Raw genomic sequence first — 17,247 nt, forward strand, 5'->3', positions numbered from 1 at the left:
TGGATTGTTTTGCCATTCCATCATTAGTTTGCTGTTCAAGGGGAGCCCCTTTTATTATAATATATAACTTCAACAATCCTAAACCGCAGAGCATGAGGGCCAGTAGGTTCCCAAACTATGGATAGGACATTTCCCTCACTAGACCACGACTTCCAACCAGTTCAAGGATTTCAAAACCAGATGAGAAGGTAATCAACACATCAAGGTTACATAACTTGCAGAGACGTTTTTCTTTTACAAATCCCAAATAACACTACAAATAAGAGAATAAAAGAAACAGAGTGAAAGACTGAGAGCAAGCTCAAGGCAGTACCTGCTTGTAAAATACAGAGGACATCAGCAGCTTCATCCAAATAGACAGGGCTCTCAAAGATCTCGCAGGACTTCAGAAAAAATTCGCCATTTGAATCTGACACCTAGAATTTTAAAAAAAACCACAAAGATATGCAAAGGGCTTTGGTGATAAAAATCAACAATTTTTTTAGAAGTGAAACATGCCCCTAAACAGACCTGGTGAAGCAAAGTGATACGAACAAAAGAAAATAATACCTTATTCATAATGGCCAACAATTCACTTAGAACAAGCCGCAGACGCCGTGGGGAGTCACTGTGTTCAAATTCCAAAGTCAGGCCATGTTGAAGTTGTGAAACCAGAATACTTTCACCACTTCCGCCTCCAAGTTTGTGCCTAAAGCAAACAAAAAACTCTTCTTTAAAAGTCGTCACAAGGTATCCACCAAAATGTCAAGAAATCAATTCAACTGTTCATTCAAAGTCAGAGCTGGTGTAAAGAATAGAAAACTGTAACAACATTGCAGGGTTTGCAGCTGTAAAGTAGCTTTCACTTACTTAAGAAACATTTAGTGCAATCTCATCTGTCAAGGGAGGATAGGGATCCCTCTCAACCTGCCGCAGCAGGCCTACCAGGGCGTTTGCCAGAGTCAGTCCTGCCCGTAGAGGCCGGGGTGAAAGAAGTTGGAGGGTCCCTGTCTCTACTTCATGTGCCTGATTGCAAGTGGGGAGTAAGACTCTCAATCACCCAGTTCCTACCTTACACGCAGCTGGTCAGTCTTCTCTCTTTTCATTTTCAGAACTACTGAATCCAACCTCCATAGCGGCAGACACCCGACCCATGGGAGAGGGAAATGGCAGAAGATCAAAAGCCAATGTAACAGCACACATTGCACACCAGTGATGGAGACACTTTCCTGAAGCAAGCGGAAATCGCTGCATACCTTAGTTTAATGGTCAAGCCGGCAGAAGGAGGTGGCAGCAGCCCACATGGGAACTGGGGTGGGGCTTAAAAGACATTTTGTAATCTCTAATTTAGGAGACCGGGCCAGAAGGGCAAAGCCCAAAACAGATTGACCAGGGAACCTGGTGAATGCAGCACCCAATGAGAAGGCAAGGGGGGGGGGGGTTAGCAACAGAACAGGACATAACGCACTATTAAAAGGGACCAGCCAAAAGAGGGGAGTGTGGGCTGTTTAGGTGAGGTTAAGGGGAGATGAGGTAGACAAAGAGATGAGGCATGGCATGGAGGAGACAAAGAGAGTGTGTATTAAAAAGGTGAGGTATTGGTTGGTGAGAGATATACATAAAACACTGATTTGGCCCTAAAATGATAGTGAAACTTCAACTCAAAATATCTAGAGCCGAGATAAGCAAGGCACAGAAATTAAAAATCCCTAAGGATTAAGCCCCTTTACCTGCAAAGAGGGCAGCAAACCAGGGAGTGTGAGAAACAGGATGTTGCAACAAAAAAAACAAGAGTATAGGCATGGATTTCAAGTGCCAAGGCCCAGTATGCTCGTCCTTTTTGCATATACTTGCATAATAGCCTGGCAGTTAAGGGGTTAAAGCCTGCAAACAACCACCTGACTACCCCAGCTAATCAGGGAATAGATAAGTGGCTTGCACAGTATAAATGAGTATTGTTTTCCTCAGTCTGAGGGAAGAGAAATAGGAGTGCAGACTTAGCTGGTGGAGCTGTGAACTCAGAGACAAGGGAGAGACCAGGGGAAGTGAAAATAGTCAGGAGGGGCCAGAGACCTGAAGAGATTGCGGATACCCGGGCACCATGACCCTTATTGTGTTGAGAAGGACCGCTGATCCCTTGCCAAGGGAGAGATTTGGAGGGGAATCGGAATCCAGGAGAGAGAGTACCAGAGAAAAAAAACAAACAGTCTGCTTTGACCGGACCTAGAAGAGAAAATAAGAAAAAGAGAAACAGAAAGAGAGAAAAAGAGAAACAGAAAGAGAGAAAAAGAGAAACAGAAAGAGAGAAAAAGAAAAATTGAGAGAGAGAGAGAGAGAGAGAGAGAGAGAGAGAGAGAGAGAGAGAGAGAGAGAGAGAGACAAAGTGAGACAGAGAAAAGAAAGCCTGATTAGGGCTATAACTCCAATGCTGGTGGAGAACATACTTAAAGGTAGAAAGAAAACCAAAAGCCTGCAGTGGATATCTCAGACCCCGGCACGAGAGAGATGCTAGAAAGGTGAAGCCAGATTTTGCTGAGGGGTTGGTGGATGATGCACTGTTAAAGTGGAAGTACCCCTGGTAAGTGGGACAGGGCCAGTGCCCTGGCCAGGTCAATAGAGTATAGGAACCCCTCTCTAAAAGAGGGTGGAGGAGAGCGGATGGCTCCAGAGCCAGTGCCATCCTTAAGGTGGACCATGGCAGCAGAGGGGGCCCAATTCCTGCCCTCTCCCCTTGTGCCGAGATGTTCCTATGCACTCCATTATGTACTCCACCTTGTCTCATGTATCAGACTTTCCAGAGTCTTTCAGATCACCAGTACTAGATGTTTAGCCATAAGCAGAACCCGGCCAAGCCCCACGAGAATCACCTGCATACAGACAGAGCCCTACTGCAGGGAATAAAACCAGAAGCTCTCCGAGACGCCGGCGGGGCAGGAGACCGCGAGTAGCTGCGTCCATACGCAGTAGCACTGAGGAGAGAAGACCAGCCAGCGACACAGCAGCCACCCCATACTCCCAGGGCAGAGGGTGGAAGTGTAAGGGAGAATTCTCTCCTTAGGCTGAATTTCCTAACCTAGTGAGTCCCCCAGCAGCTTTGCTGGATTTCTGGAGTTTGTTTTTTTCCTCCTGCCAAGAGTGAGACTCTTTTCCTCCAACTCTTGGACACAATTAATGGTATTCCTTTGACTGGTAATGTGTTTTATGGGCTATGGGGTCCTTTACTCCATAGGGTCTCATGTGTTTTTCCTATGTGTGTTACACAGCACCCTCCGTGCAGTTACACAGGGGTGTCATAGTGACACCCCACCATAGACTCCATACCCTGGGACTGACTACTGTCTCCCAGGGCATGTAAAGTCACCATTGGCTTTACTAGTCCCAAATTATTAACAGAAACCAGTACAAACCATCATATTGTGGACGTACTGGTCGGGGCAATTCGATTGCCCCGGGGTCTGTTAGTCGAGGGGGCACGTCTCCGTCCCCCCGATCGAGTTTTGGCTGGTGGCAGTGGAAACTACTTTTTATATTCGACCGCGAATATTTTCCTATGGGATTTTCCCATTGTTCGAGGCTACCAACTTTAATCATTTAATTCTCATAGCCTCGAACATACCGCCGGTTTGATTAATATTAATTCTCCGGTTTGTATTTTTTGCCACGACTCGATACTAAAATGGCGTTTGTGTTCGCTTATGTGACTCCAACCAAGGTCGAGCCCTTTGTTCCACTTTTTGGCGGGCTTCTCCACAGAAGCCTCCAAAAGTGGTGCCACTCTGTCTGGGTACCACAGGGGTTTAGGCACCCTGGACCGAGTTACCTTGGTAACTCAGGTCGCACTCTTGTGTGACTGGCCCAAGTGGTGAGCCGGCCGGCTCACCACTTAGCATGTTTGAGTGACAGCTAGGCTGAGTGAATGGGGGTTTTCTGCATAAAAGCAGGGCTTTGGGGACTGGAAACTTCAGAAGTCACCACAGGACCCGAGAATCCGACGAGGGAGAAGCTGAGCCGACCTACCACGACGACACCACCACTGGTGAAGCCCTGCAGAACCGACTCACCACTTCCCGACGACAGAGAAGATCTCCCGGCTGGAGAGGCTTCTTCCCCTGACTGGTGGGCACAACCAGTTTACCGTTCTTCGCACCCCAGCCCGGTGTGTGGCCGAACTGCCCGTGCCAAGCACCCCGGCAGCCGGATAGCCACTCACCACTGAACCGCGAATCACCGGACCGCTCCTTGTACCTGAGAAACTCTGCGGTTGGTTTCTTCCCTGGCAGTGCAACGGACTCCTGTCTTCCGCCACGACGAGATCCTCTCTTCCCCCGGACGAAGCACCGACTTGCACCCGCTGCCAGGAACAACTGCCCCCGCTGGAGCGTTCTCACCACTTTAAGGTACCGTGTCCGCCAGGCCTCCCTTTCTAAAGATTGCTACAAGGTAATAATAACTCCTTAACCTTCTGGACTGGGCTGGCCGCCTTGACCCTCTAACTGGTCCCTTTCGGTGGTTCAACTCCTTTTTGCACCTTTACAAGACCTTTGTGCACTGCAACCGTGTGACTTTGGACACATTTCGTTTGGATCCTCTGAAAGTGGATCTGGCCTCTTGAACTCTAACTTCACGGTTTTACTTTGCCTTCCTTCCTTGTTGTGTTCTTGAAAAAGTGTTGGATCTGTTGCAATTTGTTCTCTGCTTTTCTCTCCCTTTTTAAAACGAACTATTAGAGTGCCATCTACCTTAAGCGCTCACCGCTGTCTGAAAATAAGTGGGGCTTTACTTAAGGCTTGTCTAATATTCTTTTAAGGGAGTGTATATCTTTTAGTGACCGTGTTTTTGAATTGCTGATTATTAGTGCCTGTGTGTTTTTCTAGATGTGGTTTTAAATAAATAATTATATCTCTTTTACACCAAGCCCTGGTCAGTGTTTACTTGTTCCATTGTGTGCTCTTGACCTATTGTGTATACTCTGTATACTGCCTAACTCTTCTTGAGGGAAGTCTGACTGCTCAGCCACAGCTACCAAGTGAATCTGCGTGGTACAGACTGCTACCAAGTGGGTTTACTGACAAACAACTGTAGTCCTAAATCTTTTGCAGTGGTCCCAGGGGGAACTGCACAGGTTTTCGCCTAACACTGGTGTACAGCGGTGGGATTTGTATTGAGTATACATTTTAGAGTGCTTGTTGAACACTTTAGGACAACCAACCACAGAGCTTAGCACTAAAAAGCTGATTTTCTAACTATGTCTGCTATGGAGAGTTATACCCTAGAATCATTGTCTGCCAAAACTGCTGATTGCTTAAAAGTATTTTGTAGACATAAGAAACTCCCTGAGAAGGGCAAGAAAATGGAACTTATAGAAAGATTGTTAGAAAACCAAAGTCTGGGTGGTACAGATGAATCTACCCCCCCAGCAAATGTAGAAAACAGTGATGGTATTGATCTGAATCAAAGTCTTGAGAATGACTCAGAAGAGGAAAGTGAACCTAATGAAGTTAGCCACTCTGAGCCTCTGTCTGCCTTACCTGCCGTACCTACTGGGCCCATACCAAGTCCCACAAGTAACCCTGCTTATTTTGAACTTGAAAAAATGAAGCTTGAATTAGAGTACAAACGTTTTTTAGCTCAATCTGAAAGAAACCAAGAGCTAGAGTTCAGAAGAATGAATGCCCAGGCTGGGCAGAAGCAAGCCGAGTTAAGACTCAGAGAAATAGAGCTTAATCATGAGTTAGAAATGAAAAAGTCGTCTGTGGAAAATGCTTCTCTCTCCTCTGGTTCTTCTAGGAGTTCCAGTCCCAAAAGACCCCAGATGCCTAAGGAATTAGTGGGTATTTATGAACCTAGATTGGATGTGTTGGATAGGTTGAACATGTTTGAGTATAATCATGGGCTCCAGGACATCACAGGGAATGAGTTACTTCCCTGGTTGTTCTCTAGGCTTCCCCCTGTTGCAACTGATGTGGTAATGGAGTTGGGGGAGGTGGATAAGAAGGATTATGAATGTGTGAAGCTAGCTTTGATAGCTAGATTTGGGAAGGATCCTTCCCAGTACCTTAAGAGGTTTAGGACCCTCAAAAAGCATGATGGTACCCCTTGGGCTACCTGGGTGAGTGAAAGTTTGAAAAACGTAGAGGGATGGATTAAGGGTTACAGAGTTAACACTTATGAAGGAATGAAGAATCTTGTAATGTTGGAGTCAATTTATGATGCCTGTTCTCCTGAGCTCAGACAGCACTTGGCTGATTCAAAGGAATTAGATTCCAGGAAGTTAGCTAAGGCTGTGGACTTGTGGGTTGCCAACAGGGCCACTCACAAGGCTTCTGGGGCTACTCAGAAAAAGGATGAGGGAAAACAGCCAAAAAAGGACTCCAAAGAGAATTCCAATAATTCCGATTCCAAAGAGGGCCCCAAACAGAACCAAAAGGGTAAGCCACCAGGGAAACCAAATCAGGCTAGTGTACCTCCTGGTGCCAAACCAGAAAGAGGTCAGAACAAGCCACCATTCCAGAAAGCATTTGGTAAATGCTTTGTTTGTGGCTCTACTGACCATGTGAAAGGAGATCCCAGATGTAAGGGTAAACCTTCAGGGGTCCAGCTTATCTCCTTAGCCTTCGCTCCAGAGGAAGAAGTACAAATGGCAAGTGGAAACTTTCTATTACTGGCTGATGAACCCATTGGAGTCTCAGCTAGTGTTTCTTTAGTGTCTCTGGGTCTGTGGGAACAGCAGAACTTAGATGTCTATAATTCTATCCCAGATAATACTAAAGAGTATTATAAGGACAGTGTCCAGGTGAATGGTCAGGAGACTCCTGCCATTAGGGACACTGGGGCCAGCATAACTGTGGTGGAACAATCGTTTTTTCAGGCTGAGGATGTTGCTAAGGCACCCAAACGCCTCACCAAGTTAGCTAGAGGGCCTGTGCAGATGCTTCCCCAATTACCAGTTCTCATCCAGTGTAATGACATGACTGTGAAAATACCGGTCAGCATACAAAGTGAGGCGCCAGGAAGGGTTCTGCTGGGTAATGACTTGAAAACTCTTTGAATAGTGTCACATACCCCCAGACCTCCTAGTAAAAGGTTACAGGAGCTCACCAGACCTGCAAGGGAGAGAACCATGAGAGGTACTCCCAAGGAGATGAAGAAAGAGATCGCTCCTGCTCCACTAGAGATGTCAGCTGCTGTCTCTAAGAAACCAGAAGCAAAGGGGAAACCTAAGACTTCTAACAAGAAACCAGCAGTCAGCACTCAAGTGCAGCCAACAAGGACTTCCCCTAAGTTGTCCAAAGTTACACCCGTAACTCCCCCTCCAGCTGAGGCTGAGAGGGAGGTACAACCCTGTGTGGTTAAACTAGACTCTGAAGAAGAGCTAGTGGAAGGCCAGGAACTCATTGGAGATCTGGATCCTGTTGACCATCCTGAGCTGCAGTCTTTACTGGCAGAAGGTGGACCCAACAGGGCAGACTTCAGTAAGGGACAGAGAGAATGGCCAACTCTGGAAGGTCTTCGCCACCAGGCAGATGCTCAGGCTGAAGGGCAAGAGCCTGGGAAATATAGGTTACACTGGGAAGATGGCCTCTTCTACAGTGAACCAACCGAGTCTGCACCTGGGGACAACAAACGACTTGTAGTACCCCAAGAGAACAGACCACAGTTATTGCAGTTAGCCCATGAGATTCCTTTGGCTGGTCACTTGAGTTTCAAGAAGACTAAGGAAAGGCTCTCACTCTACTTCTATTGGCCAAAGATGGGGGCCGAAGTAGATAAATACTGCAGGAGCTGCCGTACCTGCCAGACTTCTGGTAAGGTTGGCTCCAAGAATGTGGCACCTTTAGTGCCTCTCCCAGTTGTGGGAGTCCCATTTGAGAGAGTAGGGATTGACATTGTTGGTCCCCTTGATCCTCCAACTTCCTCAGGCAACAGGTTTATACTTGCTGTAGTAGACCATGCTACTAGGTACCCTGAGGCAATTCCTATGAGGAATGTTACAGCTCCGGCTGTGGCTAAGGCCCTCCTTGGTATTTTTAGCAGGGTTGGGTTTCCTAAGGAAGTAATCTCTGACAGGGGGCCAAATTTTATGTCCCACTACATGAAAGCCATGTGGAAAACCTGCAGAGTTACTTACAAGTTCTCAACCGCATACCACCCTCAGACAAATGGACTGGTTGAAAGGTTCAACAGAACCATGAAGAGCATGATAGGTGCTTTAGAGGACCCCCTTAAAAGAAAGGGGACCTTCTACTGCCATGCCTTCTCTTTGCTTATAGAGAAGTCCCTCAGGAGGGAGTAGGTTAATCTCCCTTTGAACTTCTCTATGGTCATCCGGTCAGAGGTCCATTGGCCCTGATCATGGAGGGGCTGGAGAGTACTCCTTCCCCCAAGCCAGTCAGAGTGACTGACTATGTGATAGGTCTCTGCAGGAGAATGTCACAAATGATGGCAGAAGCAAGTGATAACTTGAAAGCTGGACAAGCATTGGTCAAGCACTGGCATGACCAAAAGGCTAACATGGTTGAGTTTACTCAAGACCAGCTAGTTCTCGTTATGATTCCAACAAGGCAGAGGGCCTTGCAAGACAAATGGATGGGACCCTTCAAAGTTGTGGGTAAACTTGGAGAGGTCAACTATCTGGTGGACTTGGGCAACCCCAAGGAGGCTCCAACAGTCTTCCACACCAACAGACTAAAAGCGTATGTCTCCAGACCTGATGTAGGAGATTTGCTTCTAGCATCATCAGAGGAAGAAGAGAGTGAAGCTCTTCCTGATCTCCTCAGAGGCTTACCTTTAGACGAAAAAATTGAAGGAGTAAATCTCTCTTCAAATCTGACCCCTGAGCAACAGGAAGAGTGCAAATCTATGTTGAATCAGTTTGCCTCTCTGTTCTCACTTTCACCAGGCTTGACCCCTTGGGGACAGCATGACATACTCATTGGTGACTGTCTGCCAGTCAAAAGCAGAGGATATCGAATGTCAGAAAATGTAAGAACCCGCATCAAAGGTGAGGTCAACAAGATGCTTGATCTCGGGGTAATAGAGCCCTCTACTAGTCCATGGTCTAGCCCAGTTGTGTTAGTACCAAAGGCAGGATCTAAAGAACTTAGATTCTGTGTGGATTACAGAGCTCTTAATGCAGTCACTAAGACTGATGCCCACCCTTTGCCAAGGACAGATGAGTTGGTGGATAGACTTGGTGCAGCCTAGATCCTCAGCACATTTGACTTGACGTCAGGCTATTGGCAAATAGCCCTGACAGACCATGCCAAGGAGAAAACTGCATTTTCTACCCCAGTTGGCTTATACCAGTTTAAGGTTATGCCTTTTGGATTGAAAAATGCACCTGCTACATTTCATAGGATGGTAAACCAGGTTCTGAATGGAATGGAGGACTTCTGCATGGCATACTTGGATGACATAGCAGTGTTCAGCAATTCCTGGGAGGAACATGTGGACCACCTGAGATATGTTTTGCAGGCTCTTGGAAAGGCCAATCTGACCATCAAGGCAAGTAAATGCCAGATTGGACAGAGTAAAGTGGTCTACCTTGGACATGAGGTAGGAGGTGGAGAAATAAGGCCTTTGCCCAGTAAGATTGAAGCTGTGCAAAATTGGACGACACTTACTACTCAGACCCAGGTGAGAGCCTTCTTAGGTCTCACTGGGTATTACAGGAATTTCATTGAGAACTATGGGTCCATAGCTTCTCCACTGAATGTCATCTCCTCTCCTAAATTCCCTAAAAAGGTTAGATGGAATGAGGAATGCAATCAGGCCTTTGAAACCCTGAAAAAGGCTCTTTGCCAAGCTCCAGTACTCAGAGCTCCTGACTATCACCAAACTTTCATTGTGCAAACAGATGCTTTAAATGTAGGAATAGGTGCAGTCCTCAGTCAACGGGATGGGAAAGGTAGGGAGCATCCCATTTGCTTCATCAGCAGAAAGCTGAAGGATCCTGAGACAAGGTGGGAAAAAATCGAAAGAGAATGCTTTGCTATTGTGTGGGCACTGAAGAAGTTTAGGCCATACTTGTATGGTTCTATTTTGTCATTCAGACTGACCACCAACCCTTGAGATGGTTAATGCAAATGAAAGGGGAAAATCCAAAACTATTCAGATGGTCAATCTGCCTTCAAGGGTTTGATTTCACCATTGAGCACAGGTCAGGGTGTCACCATCAAAATGCTGATGGACTCTCTAGGATGTATGTCATCGACTAGAGGTATGAGGTTCCTCCAGGAGTGTATTAAATCCTCCTGTCCCTTAGTCTGGGGCGGGGGGCAAGTGTTAGGGAGAATTCTCTCTTTAGGCTGAATTTCCTAACCTAGTGAGTCCCCCAGCAGCTTTGCTGGATTTCTGGAGTTTGTTTTTTTCCTCCTGCCAAGAGTGAGACTCTTTTCCTTGGACATGATTAATGGTATTCCTTTGACTGGTAATGTGTTTTATGGGCTATGGGGTCCTTTACTCCATAGGGTCTCATGTGTTTTTCCTATGTGTGTTACACAGCACCCTCCGTGCAGTAACACAGGGGTGTCATAGTGACACCCCACCATAGACTCCATCCCCTGGGACGGACTACTGTCTCCCAGGGCATGTAAAGTCACCATTTGCTTTACTAATCCCAAATTATTAACAGAAACCAGTACAAACCATCATATTGTGGATGTACTGGTCGGGGCAATTCGATTGCCCCGGGGTCTGTTAGTCGAGGGGGCACGTCTCTGTCCCCCCTGATCGAGTTTTGGCTGGTGGCAGTGGAAACTACTTTTTATATTCGACCGCGAATATTTTCCTATGGGATTTTCCCATTGTTCGAGGCTACCAACTTTAATTATTTAATTCTCATAGCCTCGAACATACCGCCGGTTTATTTAATTAATATTAATTCTCCGGTTGGTATTTTTTGCCAAGACTCGATCCTAGAATGGCGTTTGTGTTCTCTTCTGTGACTCCAACCCAAGTCGAGCCCTTTGTTCCACTTTTTGGCGGGCTTCTCCACAGAAGCCTCCAAAAGTGGTGCCACTATGTCTGGGTACCACAGGGGGTGTGGGAGGGGGTTTAGGCACCCTGGACCGAGTCACCTTGGTAACTCAGGTCGCACTCTTGTGTGACTGGCCCAAGTGGTGAGCCGGCCTGCTCACCACTTAGCATGTTTGAGTGACAGCTAGGCTGAGTGAATGGGGGTTTTCTGCATAAAAGCAGGGCTTTGGGGACTGGAACTTCAGAAGAAGTCGCCAAGGACCCGAGAATCCGACGAGGGAGAAGCTGAGCCGACCTACCACGATGACATCACCGTTGAAGCCCTGCAGAACCGACTCACCATTTCCCGACGACAGAGAAGATCTCCCGACTGGAGAGGCTTCTTCCCCTGACTGGTGGGCACAACCAGTTTACCTTTCTTTCTTCGCACCCCAGCCCGGTTTGTGGTCGAACTGCCCGTGCCAAGCACCCCGGCAGCCGGATAGCCACTCACCACTGAACCGCGAATCACCGGACCATTCCTTGTACCTGAGAAACTGTGCGGTTGGTTTCTTCCCTGGCAGTGCAACGGACTCCTGTCTTCCTCCACGACGAGATCCTCTCTTCCCCCGGACGAAGCACCGACTTGCACCCGCTGCCAGGAACAACTGCCCCCACTGGAGCGTTCTCACCACTTTAAGGTACCGTGTCCGCCAGGCCTCCCTTTCTAAAGATTGCTACAAGGTAATAATAACTCCTTAACCTTCTGGACTGGGCTGGCCGCCTTGACCCTCTAACTGGTCCCTTTCGGTGGTCCAACTCCTTTTTGAACCTTTACAAGACCTTTGTGCACTGCAACCGTGTGACCTTGGACACATTTTGTTTGGATCCTCTGAAAGTGGATCCGGCCTCTTGAACTCCAACTTCACGGTTTTACTTTGCCTTCCTTCCTTTTTGTGTTCTTGAAAAAGTGTTGGATCTGTTGCAATTTGTTCTCTGCTTTTCTCTCCCTTTTTAAAACGAACTATTAGAGTGCCATCTACGTTGAGCGCTCACCGCTGTCTGAAAATAAGTGGGGCTTTACTTAAGACTTGTCTAATATTCTTTTAAGGGAGTGTATATCTTTTAGTGACTGTGTTTTTGAATTGCTGATCATTAGTGCCTGTGTGTTTTTCTAGATGTGGTTTTAAATAAATAATTATATCTCTTTTACACCAAGCCCTGGTCAGTGTTTACTTGTTCTATTGTGTTCTCTTGACCTATTGTGAATACTCTGTATACTGCCTAACTCTTCTTGAGGGAAGTCTGACTGCTCAGCCACAGCTACCAAGTGAATCTGTGTGGTACAGACTGCTACCAAGTGGGTTTACTGACAAACACCTGTAGTCCTAAATCTTTTGCAGTGGTCCTAGAGGGAACTGCACAGGTTTCTGCCTAACAGGAAGACCCCAACCTCTGTGATGATCCCCAGCTTAATGTCTCCTCCTATGTGGCCAGTGGAAGGCAGCCGCTACCTGGTCCTGACCCTGCGGGCTACCTGGTCCTGACCCTGCGGGTGGTATTCTGAGGGTGGATCACATAGGAAGAGATGGCTATCGGGGGGAGGTTATGGCTCTGACAGGGGAAACAAAGTATTCCTCCCTTGACTGTGAAGAAGAAACCTTAATCCCAGAAAAACCTACTTCTGTTAAACATCTTAAACATAACTTCCCAGAAAGCTATAGTTACTGGGACAAAGAAGAGGAGTAAAGAGTCAATGATTATCATCAGTAATGCCAATAGTAACGTACGGTCAAGTTATTATCAATTCATTTAACTGTGCAGGACATTTGAATCCAGGAAACACAAGCAGACGAGAGAAAAAGAAGGTGAAGGAGAAGCCAGATCGGGCTGCAGAGTGCACGGAGCAGGAAGCGGAGCACCACAGAAAGGCAGATGTACCCGAGCGTCTGGAAACCCAACAGAGTCTGTCAGGCCCCAGGGAAGTGCAGCGAGGGAGCCAGCAACCGCAGAGAAGTTGTGCATGATGTTGTCAGAGCAGAAAGCAGCGCCCGTATCGGTGATGGACCACAAAGCCTGCAGAGGACCTTGAAAGGGGTCTGATAAGTTGTGGAAGTCATACCCAAAGTAAAACTCTGCCGCTACACCAAACCACGAGTTGGAGATACCAGGAGATACAGGCGACTTGGCCCATTGATAGTGATGAACCTGGGACATTCCGACAGGTGCGAGGAAAATTAAGTAAAAGTTTTGAAATCTGACCAAATAGAATTAAAGAGAGAACAAGAGGGCAAACACGGGGCAATTCTCCGGATAAAAGATGTCAGTTAGGGGAAATCTGGAACCCGCCTTGCCCTAAACCAAGAGAAATGCAAGAGAAACAAAGAGGCAGAAGTTGTGCAATTCTCCTGACATGAGATGTCACTTTGGGAAAACCTGGAACAAACATTGCCAAGAGCCAAGATGCATTGTAAGAGAGGTTGACAAAAGGAGCTTGAACAAACCCTCATATAAAGGATGCCTATATGGGGGAAATTGGTGCAAGTGTTAACTGAAGTCAACAAGGTTGTGTCACTGAGGAGGTACAATTGTGAAAACATTTAAGAGAAAAGTGAATGTTGCAGCTAGACCTGATAAGAGCATCAGGTAGTGAAGAAATGGTTCTTTTTTTTAAAGAGATACCTGGCATGAGATTACACCAGGGGATGTGTGGGAGTCAAAACACGGATATTCCTGGCAGGAGAGTAAACCAGGATATCCAGAGTTTTCAGTTGAACCTTCTTTGGAAAAAGATACCTGGCAGGAGAATACAATAGGGGATCTGTGTGAGCCAGTGAGTGGATAATTGTGGCAGGGGAGTATACTAGGAAATGTAATGCGTTGGAAAATATATTTGTTGCTCTATTAAGTCTTTATTGAAATTGTTCACGTCAGTAGAGGAGTTCCTGGCAAGAGAGTACACCCGGAAATCTAATGTGTTGTTGAAAATAACTTTTATTTCATCAGGCCTTTGTTAAAACTGAACACTTTTGCTTTGGCCATTATAAAAACTATAAAAGACCGTCTTTTAATGTATTTCAACCTGTATTCTAAAAAGAACATTTGTCTTGCCATCTTAAGGAAAAAACCCAAAAAAGAGAACTTCTTACCCTTAAAGAAACTTTGTTGAAACAGTATTTCAAATGCCTTTTTCCTGAAACCATTCATGGGAAGAGAAACTGAATCCCGGATACTAGGGTTGTTTTGTTGAAACTGTATATATATGATGTTTTGCACAACTTGGTTGAGGTGATGATTTAAACTATATTGTACCTTTTGATTATGTAAATTAGTGTGAGGGGCCAGATGCATTTTGGACGGAAGATCCACTTATTTTAGTTTTGTTTTCATAGGTTGCCCATTCTCTTTTGGTTAGGGTAAGATATGGGTTTGGAAAAAGGGTTGTATACTAATTGACCTTTTCACAATTGACCTCGGGAGAATTGACCTCGGGAGAATGTACCTAATTTAGAAGGTCAATTAGGACATATATGCAGGGGGAAAACCCCCCGCAACCAATCCAAAAACCCCTGCAACACCCCACCCAATCCCCTTATATTATTTATAATCCAAAACCAACCCAATACATATATAAAATAACTAAAATAATATAAAGGTGAATTGTGCAGAAGGTCAATTGTAAAAGGTCAATTTGGGTAATACTGGAAAAATGCCTTTTATTTTTTTTGAAATGGCGAATATTGAGAACATTTCAACTTTGTGCACGCCTCTTATTGCTGACCCTTCACAGCTCCGTCACGGATTTACCGGTGGGAGACCACACAAAATGTGGTCCCAATACCAGCAGCCACCGATTAAGGGAATGGAGCCAACACAACAATCTGCACGACCCCTAGATTACATGGGGAAACAAAGGGAAGATGGGGACTCTTCCCCAATGGACTTACTTGGGCACCCCACAGGAATGGGTCCCGGAACACAAACAAACATTGACCCTACAGGGTGGTTATCTTTGATACACAGCAAACCCACATGGAGAAAGTAGGCGGGCATAGCCTCCTTATCATGACTTGCCGATACACATACAGGTCCCAGGGTGGGGAAATCAGGGCCAGATTGGCCTTGGAGAGTCATCCAATCACAGCAGAAGGAGGGGGATTTAATCAGGGGACATGAAGCAGGAAGTGTGGATAAGAGGTGTAGGATGACCAAGAGACCAGCAAGAAGAAGTGATGAAAGCTTATGGGGAAAAGTGGTGGAAAAGTTGATATATTGTATTAGGAGTGAGAATGGTTCTGCAGTTTGAGTGTGTGCGTTTGTGTGATGGGTGTGTTAAGACAAGGTAGTGTAAGACGTGTTTGGGAAGTGAAGGTTACTGAGTGAAAGTAGGGTGTTTGAATAGTGGTTGAGTGACATAATTCCAAACCTGAAAGGAAGGTTAAGAAGCATTCTCTGTGCGTTATCCCTGAGATTGTGTGTATTAGATCAGGAAATATCGACAAGGATATAAAGTCCTTTAGATCAGTCCTTACAACAGTTTAGTTCTCCACCCTAAAACCTTCAGCATACCTGCCCCTTGAGTGGAATGCATGGAAGCTTCACGCATTCATCCTCTCCAACTCTGTGTGAGAGCTTGGAAACAGAAAATCAAGCAAAGGGGTCCCAACCAAGACAGTGAATGTTGGATCTCAGAAATCGAGGAATCCTAAAACACTGTTTCAGCAAGCCTCAAAATTTCCACTTGCCACTATCCATTTGCTAATGATAATTGACTCTTGGTGAGTGAGAAATTGTGTGCTGTAGATACATGGAAAACTGAGGGTGCTTTTTATGCTTGGCAAGTAAACTGAAAGGGACATTTTGTATCCCTAGTATTAGTTTTAAAAAAAACTGAAACGAGACTGGCCACAAGGGGGCGCACAGATGAGTTTCACCTCCGTGTGAGCTCCGATCTCATTGTCTCCTAAGTGGAATGAGCCCCCACTGGATGACCCCCCCACCCTCCAGAATTTTGGTGAGATCGCAATGGGAACCCGACCGCCCGAATCCGGGTGAAAATCCGACGAAAATCAGTGCTGGTTTATGTGAAAATCACCAGTTCAAAATATGCAGCGACTCCCAAGGATTGACCAGGCCCTGCGCATCTGAAAACGAAAGCAAACGGAAACGGCGCATGCAGCAGACGATCCCTGAACGTATCCAGCAACAGAGCCTTCCAAGAATGGAGCCTTGAAGTGGACGCTTCCCTCCCGGCTCAGAGTCTCCTATCAGTGAAGGTGCCTTAGCCGCGATTTACCGACTCGACGGCCTCCACCCCCCCTCCACCCTACCCCCCCCCCCCCACCGATACCACACGCCGTGAGGAAGTGCCATGGCAGGCACGGGCGAAAGGGCCCATATGGAACGAGGACTCCAGAGGTGAGCCTGCTACGACCCCCCCTCCCCTTTAATTCGTGTTGCGGCCGGGCCCCCTCCCCTACAGACCAACAGAAGGTGTGCGGCACACCAGGCCAGGACACACGACCCTGCACGTGGTGCGGGCGGATCACAGGGACCTGCGTTAGAACGCGGTCTCCTCCCCGTTGCTGCATGCATATAGAGACTCTGTATGCCTACAAGTGCGTCCTGCTAACTCTCCTGAATAAACATCAAAAGCAGCAGATCCTAACCTGTTATCCTACGTTTGGGAGACCCACATGCACTCCGTAATAAGTGCTTATTCTTTAATCCCAACTGCGCAAGACCTGGACCAGGGCGGAAAACTCTGCAGGCAGTAGCGCCTATACTCCCCCGAGAGCTAGGACGCAGATTCAGGTTGGGGCCCCTCCCAAACGCATAAGCCCCGGCCGCCTCAAGCTAATTAAGAGTCTTCACATACCGGGGGCTGTCGGACACTGGGATCACCCCCCACATTGCACTAGACTAATATTAAGCCAGGCAATCAGCGTCACATACTCAAACCGTGGATGCATACGCAATAAGAGGTGGACACAGATGCGCCTCTGCAGGATACCCCAACCACATGACAGGTGTACAAAAAAAGGAGCACACATGACCCTCAGATTGGAGAGTGGATTAGAAAATACGACACGAAGTAGAGCCGGAATACTGATTATTGACCGTACACACATCAGTGAATGTCTACAATCCTTCTGTGTTCCTGGAATCCTTCTGGGGCTGTCTGATCTGGACGTGGATGGGGCCAGATATTGGGGGACAACCAGGTCACAACCTAAGGCGAAGGATAGATATTGCTGGCCTGATCCCCCCCCCCCCACATACAAGGATAAGGTGGACAAAGCTTGGAAGGGT

The 17,247-nt window shown here is 46.8% G+C and overlaps 1 protein-coding gene across 2 annotated transcripts in view; it reads right to left on the reverse strand.

The window, feature by feature from the left end:
* Window positions 1–17,247, reverse strand: part of INTS2 (integrator complex subunit 2) — a 1,100,863-nt gene that overhangs the window by 1,005,990 nt on the left and 77,626 nt on the right. For both annotated transcript variants that reach the window (XM_069615090.1, XM_069615089.1), the window contains exons 3-4: window positions 550–688; window positions 314–416 (exon numbers count right to left, since the gene is read on the reverse strand). In XM_069615090.1, the coding sequence (XP_069471191.1) occupies window positions 314–416; window positions 550–688 (242 nt within the window). The remainder of the gene's footprint in view (window positions 1–313; window positions 417–549; window positions 689–17,247) is intronic.

Source organism: Ambystoma mexicanum, chromosome 9 (genome assembly GCF_040938575.1).
Source record: "Ambystoma mexicanum isolate Mex_15411 chromosome 9, UKY_AmexF1_1, whole genome shotgun sequence".
Lineage (NCBI taxonomy): Eukaryota > Metazoa > Chordata > Amphibia > Caudata > Ambystomatidae > Ambystoma > Ambystoma mexicanum.